Source organism: Delphinapterus leucas, chromosome 7, assembly GCF_059928025.1.
Source record: "Delphinapterus leucas isolate spDelLeu-1000000601 "Yukka" chromosome 7, BTC_Dleu_Yukka2, whole genome shotgun sequence".
Taxonomy (NCBI): Eukaryota; Metazoa; Chordata; class Mammalia; order Artiodactyla; family Monodontidae; genus Delphinapterus; species Delphinapterus leucas.
In genome coordinates this window covers 23,635,276-23,660,378 of record NC_143135.1, presented here as the reverse complement: position 1 = coordinate 23,660,378, position 25,103 = coordinate 23,635,276, and the positions used below count along the sequence as shown (strand labels likewise).

Genomic DNA, 25,103 nt, shown 5'->3' with positions numbered 1-25,103 from the left:
CCCTCAGAAATTACCTTTTAAATGATTAAATGTTAACACTTTATCAGTTTCTATGGTAACTTGTTTTGTGTAGCCCATGGGTCCCCTCTGTGTCTACCTTTCTTTTTGATAAACTGCATTTTGTAAGAGCTCATCAGTAAGTGGTAAATTTTCTTAGCTTTTATGTCTGAACTTTTCCTTCGTTCTTGAATGATGGTTTGGCTGCATATAAAATTCTAGACAGTTATTTTTCCTCAGCTTTTTGAAGATACTACTCCGTTGTCTTCTGACCTCTATTGCAGCTGCTGAGAAGTGTGCTCTCAGTCTGTCATTCCATTGAGGTAATCTATTTTTTTCCCTCTGATAGCTTTTAAGATTGTGTTTCAATTGTTGAAAGTATGTAATTTCTATACAGTGTATGACGTGGAGTCATGTTTATACAATGTAATACTCTTTTTTTCTGTTTAATTCTTTTTATCAAGGTATTACCTGCACAAAGTGTAAGCTCAATTAATTTTTACATACACATATAGCCAGGTTACTAATACCTAGTGAAGATACAGAATATTTCCAGCAAGTTCCAAGGCTCCCTGTGCCCCCTCCTAGTCAATACACTGTAGATAACCACACTCTAAACTCTTTCAGTGCTCTTTCATTTTGAGGATATATATCTCTTTTTAACTCTGGGAAATTCTCAGCAATTATCTCTTCAAGTATTGCTTGTCCACTATTCTCTCCCATCTCTTCCCTTGGAACCCCATTGGACAAACACTGCAGCCTCAATTTATGTCCCTTAACTGCTCTTTTCTACTTGTCCTTTTGTCTGCCCATATTAAGTTCCGGGTAGTTCACTGAAGCTATCTTTAATTTACTAAATCATTCTTCCACTATGTCGACTGTAGAATATATCCCATTGATTGTTTCTTGTTATTTCATTAATTGTATCTTTCATTTCCAAGATTTCTAATTAGTTTTTTTTCTTTCAACCTGATGGTGCTTTATGTCTGTACATTATTTTTCTTTTTTATCTCTTGTTCTTGTGATGGATCTTATACCTTCATTTCTATTTCTGAACATACTTAAGATACTTATTTTAAAATCTTTGGTGGGTTGCACTAAATGGATTGCATCTGAAATGAATTTCTGTTCCAATTACTGATTTTTGTGGTTTTCTTTCTTAGCATTAAATTTCTTCATGTTTTGGAACTTTGTTTTGCAATTTACTTTTGAGTGGAATGTTTCTGTTTTAGTTTCGATGTCTTCCCACCTGTCCCCTGAGTCTCCCTTTCCCCGCCCCTCAATCCAGGGATTTTGCTATTGATATTTGGGATATTGGCAGATAAAGTAATGGAACCAGAGGGTGGCTTGACTCTGTTCTGGTATTGAGGTAGTGTTTTTGTCCCCTACCTTCTTAGACCCTCATTTCTGATATAAAGCCATAGTTCTAGTCAAAGGTTTTGGTTGCAGCCAGCCCTAGCTTTAAGCAGAGAATCGATTTGAGTCCCCTGCTTCAGCAGGCCACTTTTAGTTCCCTTTGCTCCAAGGGAAACTACTGTACTTCACCCTTCCTCCCCACAACCTGCTTTTAGCTCCAGAAACCAGCAAGTCAGGTCCTGCTCAGCATTTTTGAATATCTATACTGTTTCTGTTGCACAGAGGTGTTTCTTATTTGACCTTAGCTATGTCTTTGATTTTCTCTCTTTATGCTTAATATGTTTTTATTCATTTGTGCTCTGTGGTGCAGACAGGGTTTCTGAACTCGCGTACAGTGTTAACCCGGAGGTGTTATTAATTGTAAAACTGTCTTCTTAAGGAATAATAATCAAAATATATTGAAAAGGAAGAAATATGGGGTCTGGAATTGATTTGTTTGGAGGAAGATACGCATCCCTTTCTATTCTCTATAAAATGCGATTTCATTTTTAATGTTTGCTTAATAATCTCTATAATCACTTTTTTATTATAACAGATATAATTTAGGTCCATTATTGAGCTTTTGGAAAATGCAACAAAGCATACACATATACACCACAGAAACACACACGCAATATGAGAATTACTTGTAATGCCACAGCCCAGAAATAGCTATTGAGTGTTTTGGTACTTATTATCATGTTTTACACACTTTACACACACCATCTCACATAACTAATATTCATATTTTAAAAAACAAAACAAACCCAGTCTTGTTTTGTAGGTGAAGCTGTGAGTACTGGAGATGCCTTATGTGAAATAGAGACTGACAAAGCTGTGGTTACCTTAGATGCAAGTGATGATGGCATCTTGGCCAAAATAGTGGTAAGTTTTTATTTTGATTGTCTTCAACAGGATGAAGATTTCTTAAATGTTAAAGTTCCTTGAAATTGAGTTACTGTTTATTTTTACCTCTTTGTTTATAGTGTTATAGTATACATAATACATTTTAAATTCAGATGTTTAAAATATTTTAGTGTTAAGGTCTAATAGTAGCCAGTAATGATCAAACAACATAGAACTATTTCAACCATGATAAAGATACTCAGTGTTTTGGGTTCCCTAGTGGAAAATGAGAAGCATTCTGGCCTGAGGGATGAGAGAAGTCTATTTGAGGTGGAATTTGAAGACAAAGCAATAGGTTAAAGCTTAGAGCTAGTAATTTCCAAGTTTATAGTTGGTAAAATTTTTAAAAAGAAATGTTTTACTCTAATCTCATGAAAGCAAGAAACCCTGTCTTCATCTATCCCCAGGACTCCGAAACCTAGAAAGTGTATAAAGTGACTGTCTGCTCAGCTCCTTTCTCTAGATGAGACTATTTGAAGTCGTCCTATGCATAGTCTTGCTTGTGGGTTTCATAGCCACACTCAGTGTCCTGGTCTACTTCTTACTCTTTCTTACAGTTTTATTCATCCTTTACATTTTTATAATTATTTAAAACTACAGTTATATAAAAAGATATGTGTATGGAATATTTCATATACTTGAATGTAGTTGACAATCTTTTGATAGCATATTTTCTGTTTCATGAGCAAAAGGAGATATACTTGTGGGGCTAGCAAAACCAAAGTCATTTCCTTTTAGATCTAAATTTTAATATATTGCAGTAATTTTCAAGGCTCTTCTCTGAACAAACTTTGCTTTATAACTAATTAAAAATATGAAGCTGTAACTTGGATACTTTGGTGGCATTATTACAAGCTGAAGTTAGTACAACCCTTCAACCAAAATGTGTAGCAATACAAGAGAGGTTACTTAATTAATGGAAGGAAATACGGAATATCATATAGCCAATGAAAAATTGTTTCTAGGAAAAAAATGTGATTTCTTTATAAGTTAACAAAAATTCAAAAAAATTTTGGAAAAATGCTTTTACAATTGTGTGTGGACAGTGATTACAATCTTGTAGAACTTTAAAAACATAAATACAGAAAAGATTAGAAAGAAGTGTTATAAAAATTTGAGTATGTGTCTTTGGGTAGTGGAACTAAGTGATTCTCCTGCTCTGCTTTTTTCTGTTTTTCTCTATATTCTAAATTTTCTATAATAGGCATGTTATTGTTATAAGGGAATATTAGAATTTATGTGAAAAGTAAAGTAAAATGAAATGCTTAAAGCCTGTTTAAGGTTACATGGTATACTCACTGATGGAGCATGTTTGTTTCTTAACATGTAGGACATTTAATAGACAGCATGGTATAGCAGCTAAGATTGTAAGCTCTGGAGTCACACTGCTGCCTGATTCATATAGCTAATAAGTTCTGCGGGTTACTAGTTATGTCATGATTGGCAAATTCTTTAACCTTCATAATAAAGTGGAGATAACTATAATACCTAGGTCATGGGGTAGTAGTAGAGATTGAGTGAGGTAATGCATATACACTCATCACAAGACCTATCACCCACCAGGTGTCAATAAATATCACTGTTCCCATTATTATTACAGTTATTCATTCAGTCTTGGTGACCATAAGCCCCCATTTCAGTCTGTATATTTGTCTAATAATTTGTGTTGGTTGTGACTAGACACTAAGCATCCATTTGTGCCTCTGTAGTTTGATTTGTACAGATAAACTGCACGTCTATTAGTAGTCCATTGTTGATGTGGTTTTAATTCTGGGCATATAATGCATATAATGCCTTCCTTCATACATTCTATTCAAAGACCATACCTTGGGATGTCATACTTGATATTTTATTTTTTACATTCTAATTTGTCAAACTTCCTTGTCATCTTCAATATTAATAGCCATGTTAAAACACATTGTTGAACATACTTCCTAGGAGGAAATGTGAGTGGAAGGCTAAAATTTCTGTACCTTTATAACTAGGAAAAAATAAATGTTCATACCAAAAGTAGTTTCTTTCACTAATTTATGCAGCATTTTGAAATGGAAAAAGGTTGTTTGAATTACCATATGTAATAAACGCAACTACATTTTATTGTGTGTGCTTTTGGCAAGCTGTGTTTTTGGCCCTAGTTCTGGATTGTTTGGCTGTGAAAGTTTTCCAGAATTGACAGCATTTTCCACTCAGGTACTTAGTAATGCATTTCAGATTACTAATGATGTCATAGGTCAGTAGTGACTGTTCATCTGGCCCCAGAGCTCTGAAGCGGTGTGGGGGGTGTGATTGACAGCAGCTTTAGCGGCACAGATAGCTATTTCCTTGCCAAAGACTGTATGTAGTTTAGGGCTTTGTGCTTTATTATTATTCCACATGCATTTTGGATAATAGGAATAGGAGTATATTCATGTCACAATGTGTGCAATTTTATGGGGAAAAAATGGAGAAAAAAATGACGGTGGTTTTACTGATAGTGTTTTGTTTTTGTCTTTTTTTTTTAGCCTTTCACCCCACTCCATTCTCAACCACCCCACTAGCAAGTTACAACTTTGTCTTTCAATGTGAAATAATCCTCATATCTTAGCACACATAATAAATGATTTTTAAAGGGATACGTATAAGAGATTTTTACTTTCAGCATCAAGGAGTTGGATAATTGAGCTTGTTAAAAGGCAAGTGATGATATAAAACTCTAGTTTTTAGTTTGCCCACATTTTGAAAGATTAGGAATTATAACCTATTTTGCTATTCATAGGGATTTATTTCCATAGTCTGTGAGAGGTTTTTATACTCTCCTTCTCCTCCCAATCTTATTCTTTTCTTTGTACTCATAATTTTTACCTCTGAATTCCATTTTAAATGTAAAATAATATTATTACATTTCAATTAGAGCCAGAAAAAAAGCTTAGAAGCTCTTAATAATATTAATAAAGAATAATTGGTATCAGTGTAATTTTATGATTTATTTCCAATTAAGTTAATTGGAGAGTTGTTAAATTCTCATTTAATCACTAGTAAGTTGTCATGCAAAAACCTTACATTATTACACATATATCAGTTCCTAAGTTTAGTCTTAAATTTATTCAGCAAATTGGATAGCAGGTGTTTTACATGGTAATATAATAGAATATTAGGATGACATTTTTGGAGAGTTTATTAGAGATTGTGTAGTTTGGCTTCAAATGTATTTAGGGTTACTATATAATTTGTCATACAAGTCAGGATACTTTTGAGGGTGAGGAGGGCGTAGGATGTTAGGATTATTTAAACTTATATAATTAAAAAACTATTTAAACTTACATAATTTTAGAAAATTTTAGTTTATTGACTGGCAATGCATTCATTGATAGAGTTTTATTTTATTGGTAGGCCGTTACTCTTCAAAACAATTTTCAAAAACAGAATTCTTTCTAAAACCTACCAGCCATGGATATTAAAACAGATTTTTAAAAAACTATTGATCATCTGAATATTACAAAAACAACAGATCATAATTATTTTTGGTATTGTTCGTCAAATTCAATCCATTTCTTGATTGTTTCTCACGCCAGTACTGTGTCACTGATGTTTTCGAAAGAATGGATTTTTTCAATAAGGTTTTATTTTTTTGTTAGATTCCCTCCTCCCCTCCATTATTTTTTATTAAATTGCCTGCAGTCTCCTTCAGCATTATTGCATTTTGTAGTTTGAAAGTTAATGGTTGAAATTTGAAATTGTAAGACCTTCAGTTGATTCTACTCTGTAGACTGTAATATTTTTAACTGAGAAAATACCCTCTCAAAGCTCAGAGCAAATTCTACTAATTGGGAGATACTCTCAGTTCTAATTTTTTTAATACTGAAATGGGTAAATGACATTGAAGTAGCAAATGAGTCTATGTTCCCCATGAATTAAAAGCTAAATCATTTATAATCTACTCTTCCTTTCTAAGCTTCTTTGTAAAAATAGTAGCAGTGTCTTGAGGTGCTGTGTGATCGTTTTGATTGAGCGAATATAATTTACAGATTGGGTACTGATCATATTGAATGTTGTCTCTAGTGTCACACTGCATTGACTCCTTGCTAACTAGCCCTGTGACCTTGAGCAAGTTATTTAACCTTTCTCTGCCTCAGTTTCCTTATATGTAAATGGGAATAATAATAGCACTTCATAAGGTTTTTAAGAGAATTAAATGAGTTAATACTGTGCGAGAACAGTGCCCGGCACTTGAGTACCAGGCAAACTGGTATTCAAGGACTTAGTGGATGTCTCTCCTCCCCTCTGCATTTTAGCTTGTCATTGATTTGTTTTCTGCTTCATTGTTTCTATGTGTCTTCCTTTTAAACCAAAGTTCATAGTGTATATAAGTTAAATATATATATTAAAGAATAAAAACAAGTTAAAACTGTATAATGGTTCAAACTATGATGGAAAATCTGTACTGTTTGCAAACCAACTAAGCCAGTCATGTGACTCAGCTTATCTCCACTAACCATTGTGCATGTTCCTTCAGTACTCACTTAGCAGCTCTCAAACTGTTCTGTTTTAAAGAAGAAAAATATTTAAATAATTTCTTAACTTACTGATTATTTTTTAATGCCAGAATCAAAGCAGACAGTATTTACCAGCACCTTTAATGGAATGAACCCTCTCAAACAATTTCTCTGTTGTGAAATACTGCTGTAGATATTTTGTGTCTTTAGCATCTCATATCCTTGGGTACACTGGAGCTTATTAAGGGGGCTGTATTTAGCACATTTGCAGATAATACATTTCAGCTTTGGGGGATGTCTCTGGTAAAGAGGACTCATACCAGGGGTCTGGACCTAGGGATAGAATTCAGACTCTATAGGTATATGTATATTGAGAAATAGTTTGTCACAGAAATAGTTTGTCTCAATGTCTCACATGTCGCTGTTTACCCAGCCTCATGCTGGGCCTTTCGATATGAATTTCCAGCCCTTCCCAATGGGGACAGTCCTCTGTAGTTCAGTCTTGATCCATGTTGAGTATATTTTTGTTTTAAAAATAACTTGGAGGAAAACACCACCGCAATCATAATAATAGCATCTTTCCAATTTATGTGGTACTCACTAGATGTCTGGTACTATTCTGAGTGTCTTGTATATAACTCATTTATTTCTTATGATAACTCTGTGAAGTAGTTACTATTATTATTTCCATTTTACAGATGAAGAAACAGGCATGGTGAGATAAAGAAACCTCACCAAGGTCACATAACTAGTAAGTAGCAGAGCCAGCATTGAAGCCCAGGGAGCCTATAGAAAACTGCGAGGGAAGGCTAATAGTTTAAATGACAGACTCCAGATCGAATATTTGAGCATTAATGGGCTGTTTTAGCAGAACTAAGTGTAAAAATCTTGCATTTAATATTAAATCAGTGACACAGGAGTAAGGGAGAATTTTGATCAAGTAAGTCAAATGCCTGGGAAAAGACCTGGGCCTCTGAGGTGTCACAAAGCTCCAGATGTTGTAGTGGAGCAGAGCGCATCCGCAGTGCTAACTTAGAGGGAGCAGTAACAAAGGCTCATTTGGTTTCTCAGCACAGTTTTGAAAAGAGCATATTCTTCTGTTACTGAGTCTACACAAATTTTAAATATTTGCTGACCACAACATAAGCAGATATCTACAGGAAACTAGCACGCCTCTAAAAGATCTCTTATTGCACTAAGGGAATAGAAAAAGAGAAGTGATTTTAAATTTGTATAGTGATTTTAATGACTTTAAATGGAATTATAATAGGCATTATTTTCTTATAACTTCTATTAATATGTTCAAGTTGTGTGGTAGTATATCATTGTTCGTGGTATTTGGTTTTCATGTTTCGTCGTGTCATTTTTTAATGGAAAAATATGAGTAGTTAAAAATAAAATTTACTTGATATTTAGATATGGTAAAAATGGAAATGATACTAAATGCTCATTATTGCCCACTTGTGAAGGTGTCAATAAGTAGGGTATATACGGAATCATTTATATGATTTATTGTAGTAAATGAAACAAGGTGAGGTTTCAGATTCAGTTTCTGATTCTACATAGTATCTGATTCAGGTTTTAGAAACCTATTGATATTTTTAAAATAAAACTTTCCTTTTTTTAAAGAATGCTTTTTATTTGAGTGAGGTTCTTTGAACTTGGATATTGATCCTATTTCTGGTTCAGTTTTGATAGGAATTAACATCAAGTGTACTTCATATCACTTAATGCTTTCTTCTATCAATTTTTTAAGAAAATTGATCATTTTACTTTGTGATTTTGAGTTAGCAGTTCATAAGCAGGTAAATAGACATTTTCAGAAGAAGAAAAAGTATTAACCCATTAGTAATCTTAACTCATCTTTTTGACATAGTAAAGAAAAATGAGCGGTCCACAGAAGTGAAACTTTTTAGTATGTGATGAACAACTAAACAAATTGTTCTTGGGTTGTTTAGCATTTTTCTTTCCTCAGCCACAATTCATTAAACATCCTTATTTAGTTTTACATACCCATTTATTTTATATATTTACTGTTCTTCATCAGTAGTTAGTAAACTTAGAAAGCTTCCTAACTCTCAGAATTTACGCCTTATTATTTTAATAGTGCACATATTAATAACCATGAAAATTACTGTTACTTAGAAAATGTCAAGCCCATTCTGAGAGTTATGCTTTTACTTACAATTACTATACTAGTGACTGTCCTGCAGTCTGTCATTCTATTATTCATTAGATTACATCTCTAATGAACCTTATTTAAAGTAATTGAAAGGGAACAATAGAAAACTTTGAAGGAATGACATTTTCTTCCAGTACTGAACTTATATTATCATCTGAAGGTTCTCTAGGGACTTCTTTTAATAAGTAAATAAGAATCAACTCTTCCTTTATAAATTAATGCTGCCAAAATGCTTAAAATATATTTGAGTTTAAAAAAATCATCTTCGATCTTATTTATGTTTTTAGTTGGCAATATCTATGAAAAAGTGGTCAGCTGAGACACCACCATGTTTCTTATGTACTTACAGAAAATTCATGAAGTTTTTATTTTATTTCTTAGGTCTTGCAAATATACATACAGGGAAGAAATTAAATATAGAGAAATGTGGAAACTATATTTAACATTATTAACCACAGTAGTTAACCAATTCTGTCTATACAATGGGACGTCCTTTTTTCCAGAGACTAAGTTTACTGAAAAGATCTTACTTTAAATTAATTTTCATAAATATGACTTATTTGAAGGAATTAATCCCTTATGAAATCTTGGAATTCTCTAAGCCATTGTGGGAACTGTCTGGGAAAGACCAATAGTTAAGATATGTTACTACAACTCCTGTTTTGGATTTGTACTGAATGACATCAAGAGGAAGATGGTAATGGTAGCTCTTATATATTTGAAGCCTGTCGGAAAGAGAAGAGATTCTAGATTTTTGGTTTTTTTTTTTTTTTTTTTCAGGAGGTAGAATCAGTAACTGGAAGGAGGAGAGTAGTGAAGAAAGGGGTAAGTACGGGAAGGTAGGCAAGGCACATGAAAGGCGGAGGCAGGCTAGCTCAGGTGTAGATTTTAGCTCACGTTAAGAGAGATTTCTAACTGGTACAGAATTATCCAAGGAATAAACTACTTCATGAAGTCATGAGTCTTTCCATCTCTGCAATTATTTTCTTTTTAAAATATAGGTTGCAGAAGGATCTAAAAATATACGGCTAGGTTCACTAATTGGTTTGCTAGTTGAAGAAGGAGAAGATTGGAAACATGTTGAAATTCCCAAAGATATAGGTCCTTCGTCACCAGCTTCAAAACCATCAGTGCCTTGCCCTTCACCAGAACCACAGATTTCTACCCCTGTCAAAAAGGAACACACGCCGGGAAAACTACAGTGAGTATGTTTATTTGAATGATGTTATTTAAAAAAAAAAAAAAAGTTACAGCAACTTTTGAGTATTTTAATCATTATCCTTTTTAAAACTCCTTTGTACATTAAGTAGGAAGTTGCTGCTCTTCCCTTTTTTTCTCTTAGGAAACTGAGGTCTAGGAATGATTATTTTACCATCATTGTTTATTCCACAGACAAATAGTATTGAATACCTACTATATTCCAGGTACTGTGAAGGCCCTGTACACCTTGTGGAGAAAAAGACAAACAGCCTGTGTCCCCACTGAGCTTGAGTTAGGTTTTAGGATTCCAGAATGGAATTCAGTGTACCAAACTTCATATTGTGTTCTCATTCGTGGAATCCTAATTACTGTAATGTGAATTACAGTTTCAAATGTATAGCTGATATAAAATGAAATTAGCATTTTAACATGCCTTCCTTTTCTAACTACCCTGCATTTGAGTTTCTGACATGTATTAGAGCTCGATTTTGTCCAGTTGTTCTGTAACAACACAGATACTTAGTAAACATCGTTTCACTTTAGCTTTCCATAACTTTAATCGATGGACTCTGAAAATTATGTTTTATTTATTTATTTTAATATTCTCTATAATTATATGAAATTCCTTTTTTTTTGTAAAAAAAAGTTCTTTTTAGAAAAATGGTCCTATTAAGAATGCTTTTGAGTGTAAATAAAAATGCAGACGCTTTCATTTTTATATTTTTTTCCAGTCGTTTACCATTGTCAGTTCTCGTTAGAAGAAGTTGCCAGTGTGTTTGAAGTACTGAGTTTTAACTTTCCGTTATCATACACAGTATTTCTGACTCCATTGCCTTGACTCCTCTTTATTTTCCATGAAAATCACAAGGTAGGCTCATGGATGCTTGGTACTTAATGCTCTTTTCCCTTTTGCAAAGGTAGTATACTTTGTGATTTTGTTAATATCCAGCGTTAGAAGTTTACATGGGTCTGAAACCCCATGGTGTAGTTTAAAAACAGCTGACCTGTGAACCTGCAGAGTGTTGGCCCATGTAGTGATTTAAAAAATTTTTTTCAGTTGGTTTGTTACTAGCTAATCTTACATTAAAACCTAAAATTTCAGGGCTTCCCTGGTGACGCAGTGGTTGAGAGTCCTCCTGCCGATGCAGGGGACACGGGTTCGTGCCCTGGTCTGGGAAGATCCCACATGCCGCGGAGCGGCTGGGCCCGTGAGCCGTGGCCGCTGAGCCTGCGCATCCGGAGCCTGTGCTCCGCAATGGGAGAGGCCACAACAGTGAGAGGCCCGCGTACCGCAAAAAAAAAAAAAAAAAATCTAAAATTTCAGTTTCTCTTGAAAAATCTGAAGATTTGGTACCATTGAGCCCATATCAACTAGAGCTGTTTCCCAGAAATGCAGAAAATGCCACATTTGTTTCTCTCCTTTTCGGAGTTATAAACTTCTGGATCTAGCCCGTTTTACTCATTTTTAAAAATATGACTGTGTAGTTATTTGTGTTTGCTATTAGGCTTAAAGGTCTTATTTGAAGAGTAGACACTTATTCATGTGACCTATTGGTGTGTGTCTCAGTTTCCTTGTCTATAGAATCAACATAATTGTGTTTGCCTCTCTTCTTTATATATGAAGTAAAAATGCTTGCATGTAAATACTAAGGACTTGAAAAAATATGTTAAGATGTAATTCAACAACAACAACAAAACAACCCAATTTAAGTGGGCAGAGGACTCAAGTGTGCATTTCTTCCAAAGAAGATGTACATATGGTCAGTAAACACATAAAAAGATGTTAGGGAACTGCAAATCAAAACCACAATGAGATATCACTTTGCACTAATTAAAGTGGCTGTTATCTAAAAACAAGAAAAAAAAAAAACCCAAAACAGAAAATAACAAGTGTTGCTGAGGATATAGAGAAATTAGTATTTCTGTGCACTGTTGGTGGGAATGTAAAATGGTGCAGTCACTCTGGAAAACAGAATTGCAGTTCCTCAAAATATTAAAAATAGAATTACCATATTATCCAGCTTCCTTTTAAAAATAGAATTACCATATTATCCAGCTTCCTTCCTATCCATACTTCCTTTTCTGGATATACTCAAAAGAATTAAAAGCAGGGTCTTGAAGAGATATTTATATACCCATGCTCATAGCAGCAGCATTCACAATTGCCAAAAGATGGAAACATCCCGTATGTCTAAAATGTGCTATATATATACAATGGAATGTTAGTCTTAAAAAGGAAGGAAATGCTGACACATACTGTAACATGGACGAACCTTGAAGATATGCTAGGTAAAATAAACCAATCACAAAAGGACAAATGATGAATGATTTCATTTATATGAGTTACCTAGAGTAGTCAAATTAGTAAGGATAGAGAGTAGAATGGTGGTTGCCAGGGGCTGGGAGGGATGGGGAGTTACTGTTTAACTGGTACAGAGCTTCATTTTGGGAGAATGATAAAGTTCTGGAGATGGGTGGTGGTGATGGTTGTACAACATTGTAATTGTACTTAATCCCACTCAATTGTAACACCTTAAAATGGTAAATTTTACATACATTTTACTATAATAAAAAAAAACCATGAAGGAGCAACATAGTTTCTTATTGATGTATGTTATGTGGTGAGGAGCCATGTGAAAAGTGATTAGTCAAAATAGAAGCTTTCTCCCTATGAATATTTATTCTTATTAAAAGTGTTTTGAAATAATAACTAGTTAAATTTGTGTGAAAATGTTTTCATAGTAAAATAAACCAGGTTAGTACAGATTAATTTATTTGACTGTCACTATCTATGGGAGTCATTTTAGCTTTATTATGTTTTAATTTTTCTAATTCTCAGCAAAACTGTGGACATTTAGATATATTTGAATCAAATATAAGTGTTCATTGGTTCCATTAAATTTCATGTTTTCTTTAGGTTCCGTTTAAGTCCAGCTGCCCGCAATATTCTGGAAAAACACGCACTGGATGCTAACCAGGGCACAGCCACTGGCCCTCGGGGGATATTCACTAAAGAGTATGTGTGTGCTTTTTGTAATAACCAGTTCCATTATTTATCATGATCATCTTCTTCTGAAAGTATTTAAAGAAGGGCTAATTTAGTGTTAAGATTTAAAAGGAAATACACTGTTCTCTTGTACTTTTAATTGCTTTTGTCAGCATAAAATGTATTTTATGCAAGGGTTGTTTTTTGAATAATTGCAGCGTTACTGAAAAATAGTTCTAATTTGATAACTAAGCCAGAACCTTAGAAATGATGATAAATAGAGAAAATTAGAGTGCAAAATGGTGAATCTTTATATTGTTTTTAAGTTTGTATGAAATAATCATGCAATCACATTTAAATTTCTGAAGTATAGTTTAAGAAAAAAATTCATTCTTAACCCATTTGGATTTTGCTCACATGTACGATCAAAGCAATTTCCATAGGCAATTGGGTCTCATTTTGGATTTTCTTTTCTATTCTGTTTCTCAGTCTGTCCGTGAATTAGTACCTCACTTTTTTAGGACCACACTCCTAATTAGAAATATTTTATAGTAAGCTTTAAAATCTGATAGAGCTATCCTTTCTCTTCTTTTTCAGTAAACCAGTTTTCTTGGTTTATTTTTATTTTACTATTCTTCCAAATGAATTTTAAACAATTTGTCTAGCCCTACTGGTGGGGTTGGGCAGGAAGACTATGTTCTTTTTATTGGGATTGTAGCACATTTTAAATTAACTTTGGGAGAAGTGAAATCTTTATGATGTTGAGTCTTCCTGTTAAGAACACTATGTGTTTCTATTTGTTTAACTTTTGTGTCTTTCAAGAATATGTTAAAACAGATGACCCCTGCTCTATTGAAAATTAGTCTGGTGAGGAAGACAGAGGTTAGTCAAATAGGCATATGAGCTAATGTGAAATTGCTATAGTGGTGTCTGCCACATTTCTACTAGAGTAATATTAGATTTTCATATTGAGTTAATCTTTTAAAGCAATATGCTTATTCCCTGTTTATCTACTGTTGATAAAAGTGATCAGTAGTATTGGGCAGAAATTTTTACAAGGTGAGGTAGAGCAAAGTTATGAAATTATTAAGTGGCAGACCAGGTGACTTTTCTTTCTTTTCATTGGATTATTTTACTCTTCATTAAAGCATTGGTTTATTGTTGGATATTTCTTTTAATGAAAGCAATACACTTTAATTCTTAGATATCCTCATTTATCTGTACTTCAGCCTTACTGATTTGTTAATCAGACAGATGTGTGTGGTTTTCTTAAGCATATAGTGTGAAGTTTATGCCAACATACTCACATGAGTTGGAAATCAGCTGTTCTGACCCCTGGCTGAAAGGCAACATCCTGGACTGTGGATTTTTAATTAAAAGACTTAAAAGTTTCACTTAGCCATAAAAAATTAAAATAAAGAATCCTGATAGGTAGTTAAGCCTAGTTTTTTCCCCACATTAATCCTTATTTAGTATATACTACTTGTATCTTAATTTTGTTAATCTTCTACCAGTCCATACCTTATGAAAAAGTCTCTGTCTGTAAAAATGGGAGAAAACAACTTTCTTTATAACATGGTAGACTTATCCATATATATCTGAGGGATAAGATAGAGGGTCTATATTTAATTCATTAATTGTTGAAGATTTGGTGAAATGTAAAATAATCATAGATGTAACTTAGAAAGATCAATTTTGCAAATTTGTGAAAGATAAATTGGAGCAGAAAAAGACTTGAGGTAAGGAGATAAATTAACAGGCTCATAAAGTAGTCTAGCTAAGAGAGAATGAATACTCAAATGTGGGTAGGAACCTAAAAGAGAGATCACTGATGGATACAGCATTATAAGGAGAAAATCCAGAAGCCTGTAAAGGATAGAATGTAGAGCACAGACCAGGATAGCAATGAGTCAAGGGAAGAACTTGGGATTCTGTTCCAGGTGATGACATTTTGGCCCCATAAATAGAAATAAGGGATTTGCAGAAGTATTTGTCTTGGTGGAATAACTAATGTGTTTGGTTTGAAGCTTATTGTCAGTGCTGACAAACCAGATTCCAGATATTAGAGTCAGTGAGGTGAAGATGCATCTTGGGAGATAGTTTGGTACTAGAGAGGTAGGTTTGATAGATAATAAAGTGATAGTTACAGTTGAGATCATCAGTAGGTAAACATTTTAGAAGGCAAAAATTTCTGTGTTGGAGGATATCTAGGAGATGGATATAAGTCAAGGAGGAAGGGCTCTGAGAAAAGGCTCTTGAAGTTGGTGATTAGTGACCGTTTAGAGGGCAAATCAGTGGTGTGACGGCAGTGGGGTAAAGAAGTAGAGTTTTTTCTTTCCCTTCTCTTTCCGTATGTGCTTAATACATATACGATGAACAAGTATCTTTTTTAAACCCAAGTTGAAAGTTATCATAGTAGTCTGACATCTCCTAAGGAGGACAGAATGGTGTTATCTTGTTGGATACCCTAAGGAAGCACTATTACAGAGTTATGATTTTGATATCTTTGCTATCTTTGTCTGCCTATTACCCAGTCCTTTCCCTGCCCTTTAACTCCCTACTATAAGAGGGTCACCCTTCGGTCTTTAAAATATGACATATTACAAAAGATTTCATGAGGAAAATGGATCCTTAAAGCATGCATTATTGAGAATATTTACTGTATACTACTAAAGATACCTTGTTTTAAGTTAAACACTGAGGTGAGCTTTGGAAAAAAAAATTTGTCCTCATGTCATCTACAGAAATGTCATCTTCTGGTAAGACTGACAAATTGCAGCCTTCAGCATAAGCTGTGCCCCAAATACCTTAGCACACATTCTTGAAATAATGAGAGACATCCTTCCTTCTTACCTTGTCAACTAAAAGTGCAAGTAGAAGAGAAAAGTCAGTTGCAAGAGCTGAGGAGGTGTCTCTGACCCATTGTATTTATGAAGAAAACCATAAGTGTCATGGTTGCTATTTTAATGTTGCATGAAAGCAAGCATATTGCTCAGAGTATATGTTGTGCAAAAGCATGTAGACTGTGCTTTGCCTGTACATGTAACTGTTTTAGGAAAACAAGTGCCAGGGACGCTGTTGGAGGTTCTTGGCCTATAGCCTAACTTCTTTGGCATATCTACGTCTTAAGTCATACTTGTAGCTAATGTTTGTGTTCGTATCACAGCATCACAAATATAGTAGGCATGACAGTCATGTCTAGTATGTTTTCAGTGATACTTCTTTTTAAAACTAATTCGTAGCACACCCAAATGACTTAAGGGATCTGGTAGAGAAGGTTCTGCCTTAAGTGAATGCCCAAAGCAGAAGTGAATGGTGTATCAGTTTTTCTCTAATTTTTATAGCTTTTAATATCTACCTGATTCTTCAAGCTTAGACTGATTAATTACTTAATGGACAGAAATCATTAAAAATCTTTCTCTGCATTACAGAAACTAAATTATTGGCTGTTATTAAACAATAATTAACATTCATACTTTATGAGGTTTATAAGTGTAAAATCAGCAATAAAAGTTTACTGTGAGCCCATGGCCAGAATTGCTTTTCTGCTTGTTTATGATTGATGACTCCTACTTACTTTTAGGGATGAACCTAAACTGCCTTTTCTTGATAAAAATAGTAAGTAATAGTAATGCTGATAGTGAAATAAGAATATGTCTATTTAGTGTGACCAACCTTTTTTAAAGTAGAATGTATTCAGGCATTATTTTAGATTTTTTTAGTCTCCTCAAATGTTCATTGTTTTCTGTTGTTGTTTGTTGGTTTGTTTGTTTTTAACCGATTACTGCGGGTACACTAGTGATCCCTGTATAAAGAAATCAATGTGTTTTGTATATGCCATTCTGATGCTAAACTTTAAAACCCAGATTAATAATAGATTTTGTTAGAGAGGTGTATTTAGTTACCTTATATGATGAAAGGGGACTAGTAATGTTAGACTGTGGCTTGTAACAGCTCTTAAACGCGAAATATCTTTTGTTAAAGGCATTTTTCTAAAACAAAAGGCCTTATCTTATATCAATGCTCACACTTTTATCTATGTGGCCAAGGTTTTGACTCATGACATAAATCCCCAGGAATTGTAGGGCAGTCATTTACTTCACATGTAAATGTTATAACAATTAACTGGAAAAATGGTGCTTTGGGTTATAAATATCATAAGTAAATTTAAAATTAACTTCCAAATAGGAGTAAGCTTGCTGTTAAAAAGCCTTAAGAGCACATAAGCTCATTCCCCAGGACACTCAGTCTTTCTGCCGTTACCTTCAGGTTTGTGCCTCACCCTTGGAGAACCAGGCTTGCCTCTAGTTATGTTGCTGTTACTTTTTGTGTGGTAGGTGAAGGGCCTTTGTCTGGAGGTCCTACTTTTAGCTACTTCAGACTGGGTAGATAACTATTCTTCATTCAATCACAGAGTTGCTGTTAATCTGAGATATGCCCATTTAATTCTTTCTATTCTAGCCTTTTCTTCTGAGAAAAAATTGTTCCGACTCTGCCTAGTTTAATTGGCATACTCTGCACAGGTATTAGAAAAGTAGTAGGAAATACACAGGCTTTGGAGTTGGCCATACCCAGGTTTGGTCCCAGCCCTGGCAGCTCCTAGCTGCCTACCTCTTCAGCTTCACCTTTAAACCCCCTCCACTTTGTTCACTGCCCTCCTTCTACGCTGGGCTTCCTTCTGTTCTTAGAAGCCCTAATTTCCCTGCCTTTACACTTGCTGTTCTCTGCCTAGAAACATGCTTTTCCCAGCTGTTCTTGAGACTTGCTCCTTCATGTCCGTCCACAGAAATAGTATTTCTTCAGTCCTTCCCTGACCGCCCTGTTTTAAAGTAACACCTCCTCTCACTCATGACTCTCAATCTCATTACTCTGCTTTATTTTCTTCACTATCTATTCATTTGTTTACTTGCTTAATGTATGACTCTCCTATAGAATAACACTCCTTGTTGGGAAGTGTTTTAACATTATATTTTCAACACCTAGAGTAGAGTAGGTGCTTGAGAACTACTGACTTAGAAATGGAATTTAACCTCTTTGAACCTACTTACTCATTTATAAAGTGGGAGTAATAATACCTCCCTCACATGGCTGGTGTAAGATTACATTAACATAACCACAGTACATACACAAGAGTCTCACTTTTCCACTTCTATTCCCTCTTTCAGTACTTAAAGATCAAGGATGATACAACCTTTAAGATTTCTTTGTCAGTCTGACCTCTTATCTTAAATGTCAGCTCTTTAATTTTGAAACAAGTAACCTACTTGCACTTAATGTTAAGTTCATGTATCCCTTTCTGGACCTGATATAAAAATCATAGACTCTCCTTCCTTAAAAATGTACCAGTACACATTGGGAGATCCCTCCCATGATGCCTCCCCAAGCTAGAGCATTCCTGCCTGTGTCCATTTTCTATTGCTGCATGACAAATTGCAACAAACTTAGTAGCTTAAAACAACACCCACTTATTATCTAACAGTGCTGTGGGTCAGAAGTCCTGGTCCAGCATGACTGGGTTTCCAGCTCATGGTCTCACAAGGCTGAAATCAAGGTGTCAGCCAGGGCTAGGGTCTCATCTGAAGGTTGGAGCCCTCTTCCAGGTTCACATGGTTGTTGGCAGAATTCAGTTCCTTGGGGTAGTAGGAGTCTGAGCCCTGTTTTCTTGCTTGCTGTCATCCAAGGATTGCTGTCACCTCCTGGAGGCCTCCTTCAGGTCTTTGCCACGAGGTCACCTCCATAGACAGTTCATAAATGCCTGTTTGCTTCTCCAGTGCAAGCAGGAGAATCGCCATTCAAATTTCTTCTTTTAGGAATTCCCTGTTCCTTTTAAAGAACTTACCTGATATGTCTGACCCTTTCAGGATAGTTTGCCTTTTGATTAACTCAGTGTCAGCTGCTTTGGGACCTTAATTATGTCTACAAAATCCATCACCTTTGTCATGTAATGTAACCTAATCATGGCAGTGACATCTGTCATATTCACAGGCCCACCCACACTCAAGAGAGATTATATGGGGTATGTACACCAGGAACAGGAATATTGGGGCCATCTCAGAGTTCTGCCTAGTATGTGATAATATCAAATCATTAACTGTGTTTAAGAAATTTTAAAAATATAATTTGCCTTTAGATTTGTGTTACCCTGAAGTTGTTTTTAGACTATGTAAAACCTTTTTCATTTAAAAAAATTTTTAGATTTAAAACATTTTTAAGTACTTTAGAATTGTCAGATTAAAATTTTTGAAAAAGCTGTTTTGTTTAAGGAAGTACATGACTTTATACCACTGTAACTTCGAATGGATTGAGAGTTTGAATAGTAGTCTAATTATATCCTTTTAATAAACAAAGACACCTTTGTTTTGCAGAGTAATACAAAGGCAAGACTGTTACTTGTTTAGTTATTTTTCATTCTAAATGCTGCTATGGCTTAGGTTTATTACATTAGATTGTGCTGATAGCATTTGAGGTATGATTTCCTGGCCATAAACAAGCTTAATTTGCACCAGGATAAACAATGCTTTAGTAAATATTCTAATGAAAGTCATAGGTACAGTAAGCTTGACACTTTCTGAATGCTATATGAACATTATTTCACAAATACCATGAATGAGGGTATAGCTTAATTTATGAATTGCTCATCTACCAAAAGACACTGCCCCCAGAAAAAAAGACTGATTTTCCTTTAAAAAATAACTGTCTACACCCAATACTTTGATAAAATCTGTTTGTTGTTTTATTTTTAAAATGTGCAAATATTGTAGCCATTGGACAAATATGAATCAGTAGAACAGGTAAGAGACAAGATTTTCTTGTCTAGCTCAAATCGTTTTGCATTATAGCCTTGACATCAGTATATTTCTTTATTTTCCCTTCACATCTGGCCTCCATTTTCTGAACGTTCTTATATTCCTGGTTGCTAATCATGGTTATCTAACTCCCTTCTTATCTCCAGGGATGCTCTCAAACTGGTCCAGTTGAAACAGATGGGCAAGATCACTGAATCCAGACCCACCCCAGCCCTGCCAACCATTCCCACAGCGTCTTTACCCCCACAGGCCACAGCCAGGCCATCTTATCCCCGGCCAATGATCCCTCCAGTATCAACTCCTGGACAGCCTAATGTAGCGGTAATGTCATCTGAGTAGATTTTTATTTTTCAGATTTAAGCGAGAGAGAAAATAAGAACCATTACTCTTATGTTTCATGAGTTCTTTTACCAGTCCATTATAGTAGTAGCTCAAAGTGATGAAGACAAAAATTCTCTAAATGTTTTGTTTTGCACATTTCCATAAACCAGATTTGTTTGTACAGTGCTAATAACTTCCAAATAGAATTATGATTCAATTTAAATTTGCCACAAGTTCCACAATGTCAGTGCCATGTATATGCTCTATAATCGTGATACTTTTCATGTCTTTTTTTTCTTGGGTGTTATACTAATAATTGGTAGCTGATACCAGCTCCCTTTTGTGCATACGTTTTATTTTTTGACTAAGGGAGTTGATAGTCTTACTGTGAAGAACTATAGAGATTGTATAGCTAATCATTCTTTACTTCTTGGATACATGTAATAGCCCTTTTTTGTTTTCAAATTACTCCATTTTGCCTCTCTGTCTCCCTTTCTTAGTACCTTTTATGTCATTTGCTTCCCATCAGAAGAAATGCAAGATAATCAGGTTTTTTAAAGCTGAATGGGCACTGAAAAAAATAAATAAATAAACCTACACTGCTTTTTCTGATGGAGAAATATATTCCAATATAGTATTTTAAAAGAATTAAAAACAGTACAAGTTTCATGAGAAACAGATTTTTTAAATGTACATTAATGATTCGTGACTACATACACAAAAGTTTATGAGTAATAAAATCTTATTTCTTTAAAAAGTAAGTTATTCAAATTTGAAAGATAAACCTTTAAAATTCTTACAGTATGTAGACAGCATTTATTTTATTTGATCAAGTATTTTGCTAACATAAGATGTTTAATTCCCACAGAAAGCATTTATAAAAAAAGAAGTCAGCCGTACTTGTGGCTGATTTGTATTATCCTAAGTGATTGTAATCCAGTCCCAGAATGGAGTGAAGGACAAAGAAGGAATTAGACATAATTTAAGGTCCATCATGTTTTTGTTAAGAGGTTCAAGGAACAGAATGGAAAAGCTACAGTAAAGTTACAGGAAGATTTTATTATCCCATTCATACTTTATGAGTTTCTTGGAAATAAGATGCTCATGTGATTTTTTAATTACAAACCAAAATAGAAATAATTTGGCAGATTATCTAGTATTTTGAATTACCTTTTTCTCATGTGTGCCATTTTTATAAGTAAAAATTGCCTGTAGTTGTTGATTTATTGATTGCTTTGAGTTTTATTAAGAAGTGATGTTTGTAACAGAAGCTACTTACAGGCTTGTAGGTGATATCTCAATAAGCACACCCATGGGGGGGTTTATTCATGATTTGGTACATTTCTTTTTAATCATCTTAAACATGGTAACATAGATGTTCCATTCACAACTGAAACATGAATTTTTCTGCTTTTTTTCTACAGTCATATACTATAAAGTTAAAATTACTCAGATTTCTTATATTTCTTCTTATACTAAGAATTTTTCATAACAGTTTTACTGTATTAATTTTTATTTTCATAAGTTAGGTCATTGAGACTGGATTTCAGTTACAGTTTGTTTGCTTGTTTTTTCCAATTCTATTTATGGTTTAATGAACATGTTATTCTTTGCAGGGCACGTTCACTGAAATCCCTACTAGCAACATTAGAAGAGTTATTGCCAAGAGGTTAACTGAATCTAAACGTACTGTACCTCATGCATATGCTACTACTGACTGTGACCTTGGAGCTGTTTTAAAAGTTAGGCAAAATCTGGTCAGAGGTTAGTAAAGTTGAGTTTATGTAAGGTAATACACATGCTAAACTAACTGTTATGAGATCTTTTATTTATGAAATGCACATTGTGTAGCTTTTTCCATCAGTTTCATCATCTGGGCATATTTTAGCCCTAGAAGAGAATTGGTTCTCTTTTCCTATAATAAATTGGTTACATAGTATTAAATACGTCATACTTTTTGGTACGATATCTGAAGAAGCAGTTCTTAACATTTTAGAAAGTATAAAATCCAAAATTGATTTAAGAATGTTTTAGGTTGTAAATATATCTTAGATATCACTCTTTATACATTTTAACTTTTAGTACCTCTTCAAAATGTACTTTCATGTTATTAAATTTGTAATGTTCCTTCTCCAAATCTATTAAAACTAAGGTTGCTGAGAGACATATAAATTTTTAGAATGATCTGATGTTTTATTTTTTTCTTTCCAATCTGTATGGCTTTATTTCATTTTCTTGCCTTATTGCACTGTCTAGGACCTCTGTTACAGTGATCAGTATGTGACAAAAGCAAACATTCCTGCCTTGTTCTTGATCTTGGGGGAAAGCATTCAGTCTTTAATGTTAGTTGTTGATTTTTTTGGAAGATTCCCTTCTTCATGTTGAAGAAATTTGTATTCCTAATTTGCCAAGAATTTTAAGCATGAATGGATGTTAAGTTTTTTCAAATACTTTTTGTGTATCTTTTGAAGTAATCTTTTCTTTCCTTGTTAATATGATGAATTACATTGGTTGATTTCAAATGTTGAATCACCTTTGTTTACATGAGTGATTCCTCATTAGTGAGTGTGATTAAAATTCATTTAATCATTAAAACGTTTCTCATATATTGCTTGATCCCATTTTCTAAAATTTAGCTAAGAATCTTTACACCTGTGCACATGAGAAATACTAGTCTGTCGTTTTTCTTTTGAGTTTTTTTTTTACTGGGTTTGTTATCACAGAATAAGTTGGGAAATGTTTCTTACTCCTTTATTTTCTGGAAGAGTTTGAGTAGAATTGGTTTTACTTGTTTTTTAATTGTTCGGTAGAATTTACCAATGAAGCTTTTTAGGACTGCCATTTTCTTTATGGGGATTTTTAACTACAAATTCAACTTTTAAAATAGATTAAGAGTTATTTTTTCCTGAATGACCTTTGGTAGTTTGCGTTTTTCAAGGAATTTGTTTATGTCTTCTAAGTTATCAAATTTATTGGCCTTAAGTTGATCATATTACCTTATTATACTTTTAACATCTGTGTATACAGTTGGCCGTTCATATTCACAGCTTCTGCATCTGTGAATTAAACCAACCATATTTTTTTAAAATTCCTGAAAGCTCCAAAAAGCAGAACTTGAATTTGCCATGCACTGGTAACTATTTACATAGCATTTACATCATATTAACTATTACTAGTATTCTAGAGATTTAAAGTTTACGGGAGGATGCATGTAGGTTATATGCAAATACTACACCATTTCATGCAAGGGACTTGAACATTCTCGGATTTTGGTATCCAAGGGGTGTCCTGAAACCAGTTCCCCTCGGATACGGAGGGATGACTGTAAAGGAGATGAGATTACCATTTTTTATATTAGTAATTTGTCTTCTAACTTTCTTGGTCAGTCTGGCTAGAGATCAATTTTATTGATCTCTTTAAAGAATCAGTTATTTGATTTTACTAACTTTTTCTATTTCTATAATTTTGTTTTTATTGATTTTTACTCTCATCTTTATTATTTCATTTTTTCTATTTGCTTTGGGTTTAATTTGCCCTTTTTTTCCCTAGTTTCTTAAGGTGAAAATCGATGTCAGTATAATATAATAAACTTTATTTCTAACGTAAGCATATGATACTTTTAATTTTAAGTTCCCTTTAAGCAGTGCTTCAGCTGTATCCCATAAATTTTGGCATGTTTTATTTTCCTTCCTACTCAGTTCAAGATGTTTTCGAATTTCCCTTGTGATTTCTTTTTTGATTAATCAGTTATTTAGAAGTATAAGTTTAATTTCCAAATATTTAGGGACTTTTCAGCTTTCTTTTATGATTTCTAGTTTAACTCCACTGTGTTTAGAGAAGACACTTTGTATGATTTAAATCTTTTTAAGTTTGTTGAGATTTATTTTATAGTCATAATGTGACCTGGTCCAAGCTCATACTGCTCACTGCACAACAGGCCAATAAATTGAGAGACGAGATGTTAGGGCAAGTAATAGCACTTTATTCAGAAAGTCAGCAGACCAAGAAGATGGCAGACTGTGTCCCAAAGAACCATCTTACCCGAGTTAGAATTCAGGCTTCTTTTATACTAAAAGGGTAGGGGATGTGACTGGTTGATGCAGTCTTTTTGGTGCTGGAATCCTTTGTTCTTACAGTGCCAGGGTGGGTCTGGTCACAATGTTCCTGTAAACCTCCAACAAGGCGATTGCTTTCCGCTCTGCAACTTTTTATCTCTATGTGAATGGAAAAGTGTTACACCTTTAAAGTTCAAGCCTCTGCCTGCAGAGCATTGAGAAAGGGCTATTATGTATATTTCAGGCTATAGGCAATATTCTTTTACAAAGGTGCAGAGCCAGCACAACTAAGCACAGGCAGTGGCGCACAAAGGTTAGTGTCCTTGAAAAGAATGTGTGTCCTACTTTTGAGGAGTGTTTTATGAATGTTGGTTAGGTGAAGTTGGTTGATACTATTGTTCTTACCTTCTGTAAACTTACTGATTTCCTGTCTCTTTGTTTTATTAATTCTTGAAAGACAAGCGTTAAAATCCTTAATTATAATTGTAAATTTCTCTGTTTCCCCTCTTAGTTTTTATCAGTTTTTGCTTCATGTATTTTGAAGGTCTGTTATTAGGCATATACACATTTAGGATTTTTATGTTTTCTTGGTGAATAGACCCACCATGTTATGTCCTGTCTGTTCCTGGTATAATATTCCTTATCCTCAAACCTCCTTTGCCTGATATTTGTATAGGCATTCCAGATTTCTCTGATTAGTGTTTTTATATTATGTCTTTTTAGATCTTTTTACTCTGAATGTATGTGTATCTTTATGCCTCACAGATATCATGAGTTCAGTTC

The 25,103-nt window shown here is 34.1% G+C and overlaps 1 protein-coding gene across 3 annotated transcripts in view; it reads left to right on the top strand.

Moving 5' to 3' along the window:
- The window catches only part of PDHX (pyruvate dehydrogenase complex component X), an 86,730-nt gene that overhangs the window by 34,948 nt on the left and 26,679 nt on the right, over positions 1-25,103 (top strand). For 2 of the 3 annotated variants that reach the window (XM_022583652.3, XM_022583650.3), the window contains exons 3-8: positions 2,177-2,277; positions 9,733-9,777; positions 9,954-10,153; positions 13,070-13,168; positions 20,091-20,265; positions 21,882-22,029. In XM_022583652.3, coding sequence (XP_022439360.1) covers positions 2,177-2,277; positions 9,733-9,777; positions 9,954-10,153; positions 13,070-13,168; positions 20,091-20,265; positions 21,882-22,029 — 768 coding nt within the window. The remainder of the gene's footprint in view (positions 1-2,176; positions 2,278-9,732; positions 9,778-9,953; positions 10,154-13,069; positions 13,169-20,090; positions 20,266-21,881; positions 22,030-25,103) is intronic. The other variant, XM_022583651.3, reaches the window with a different exon arrangement.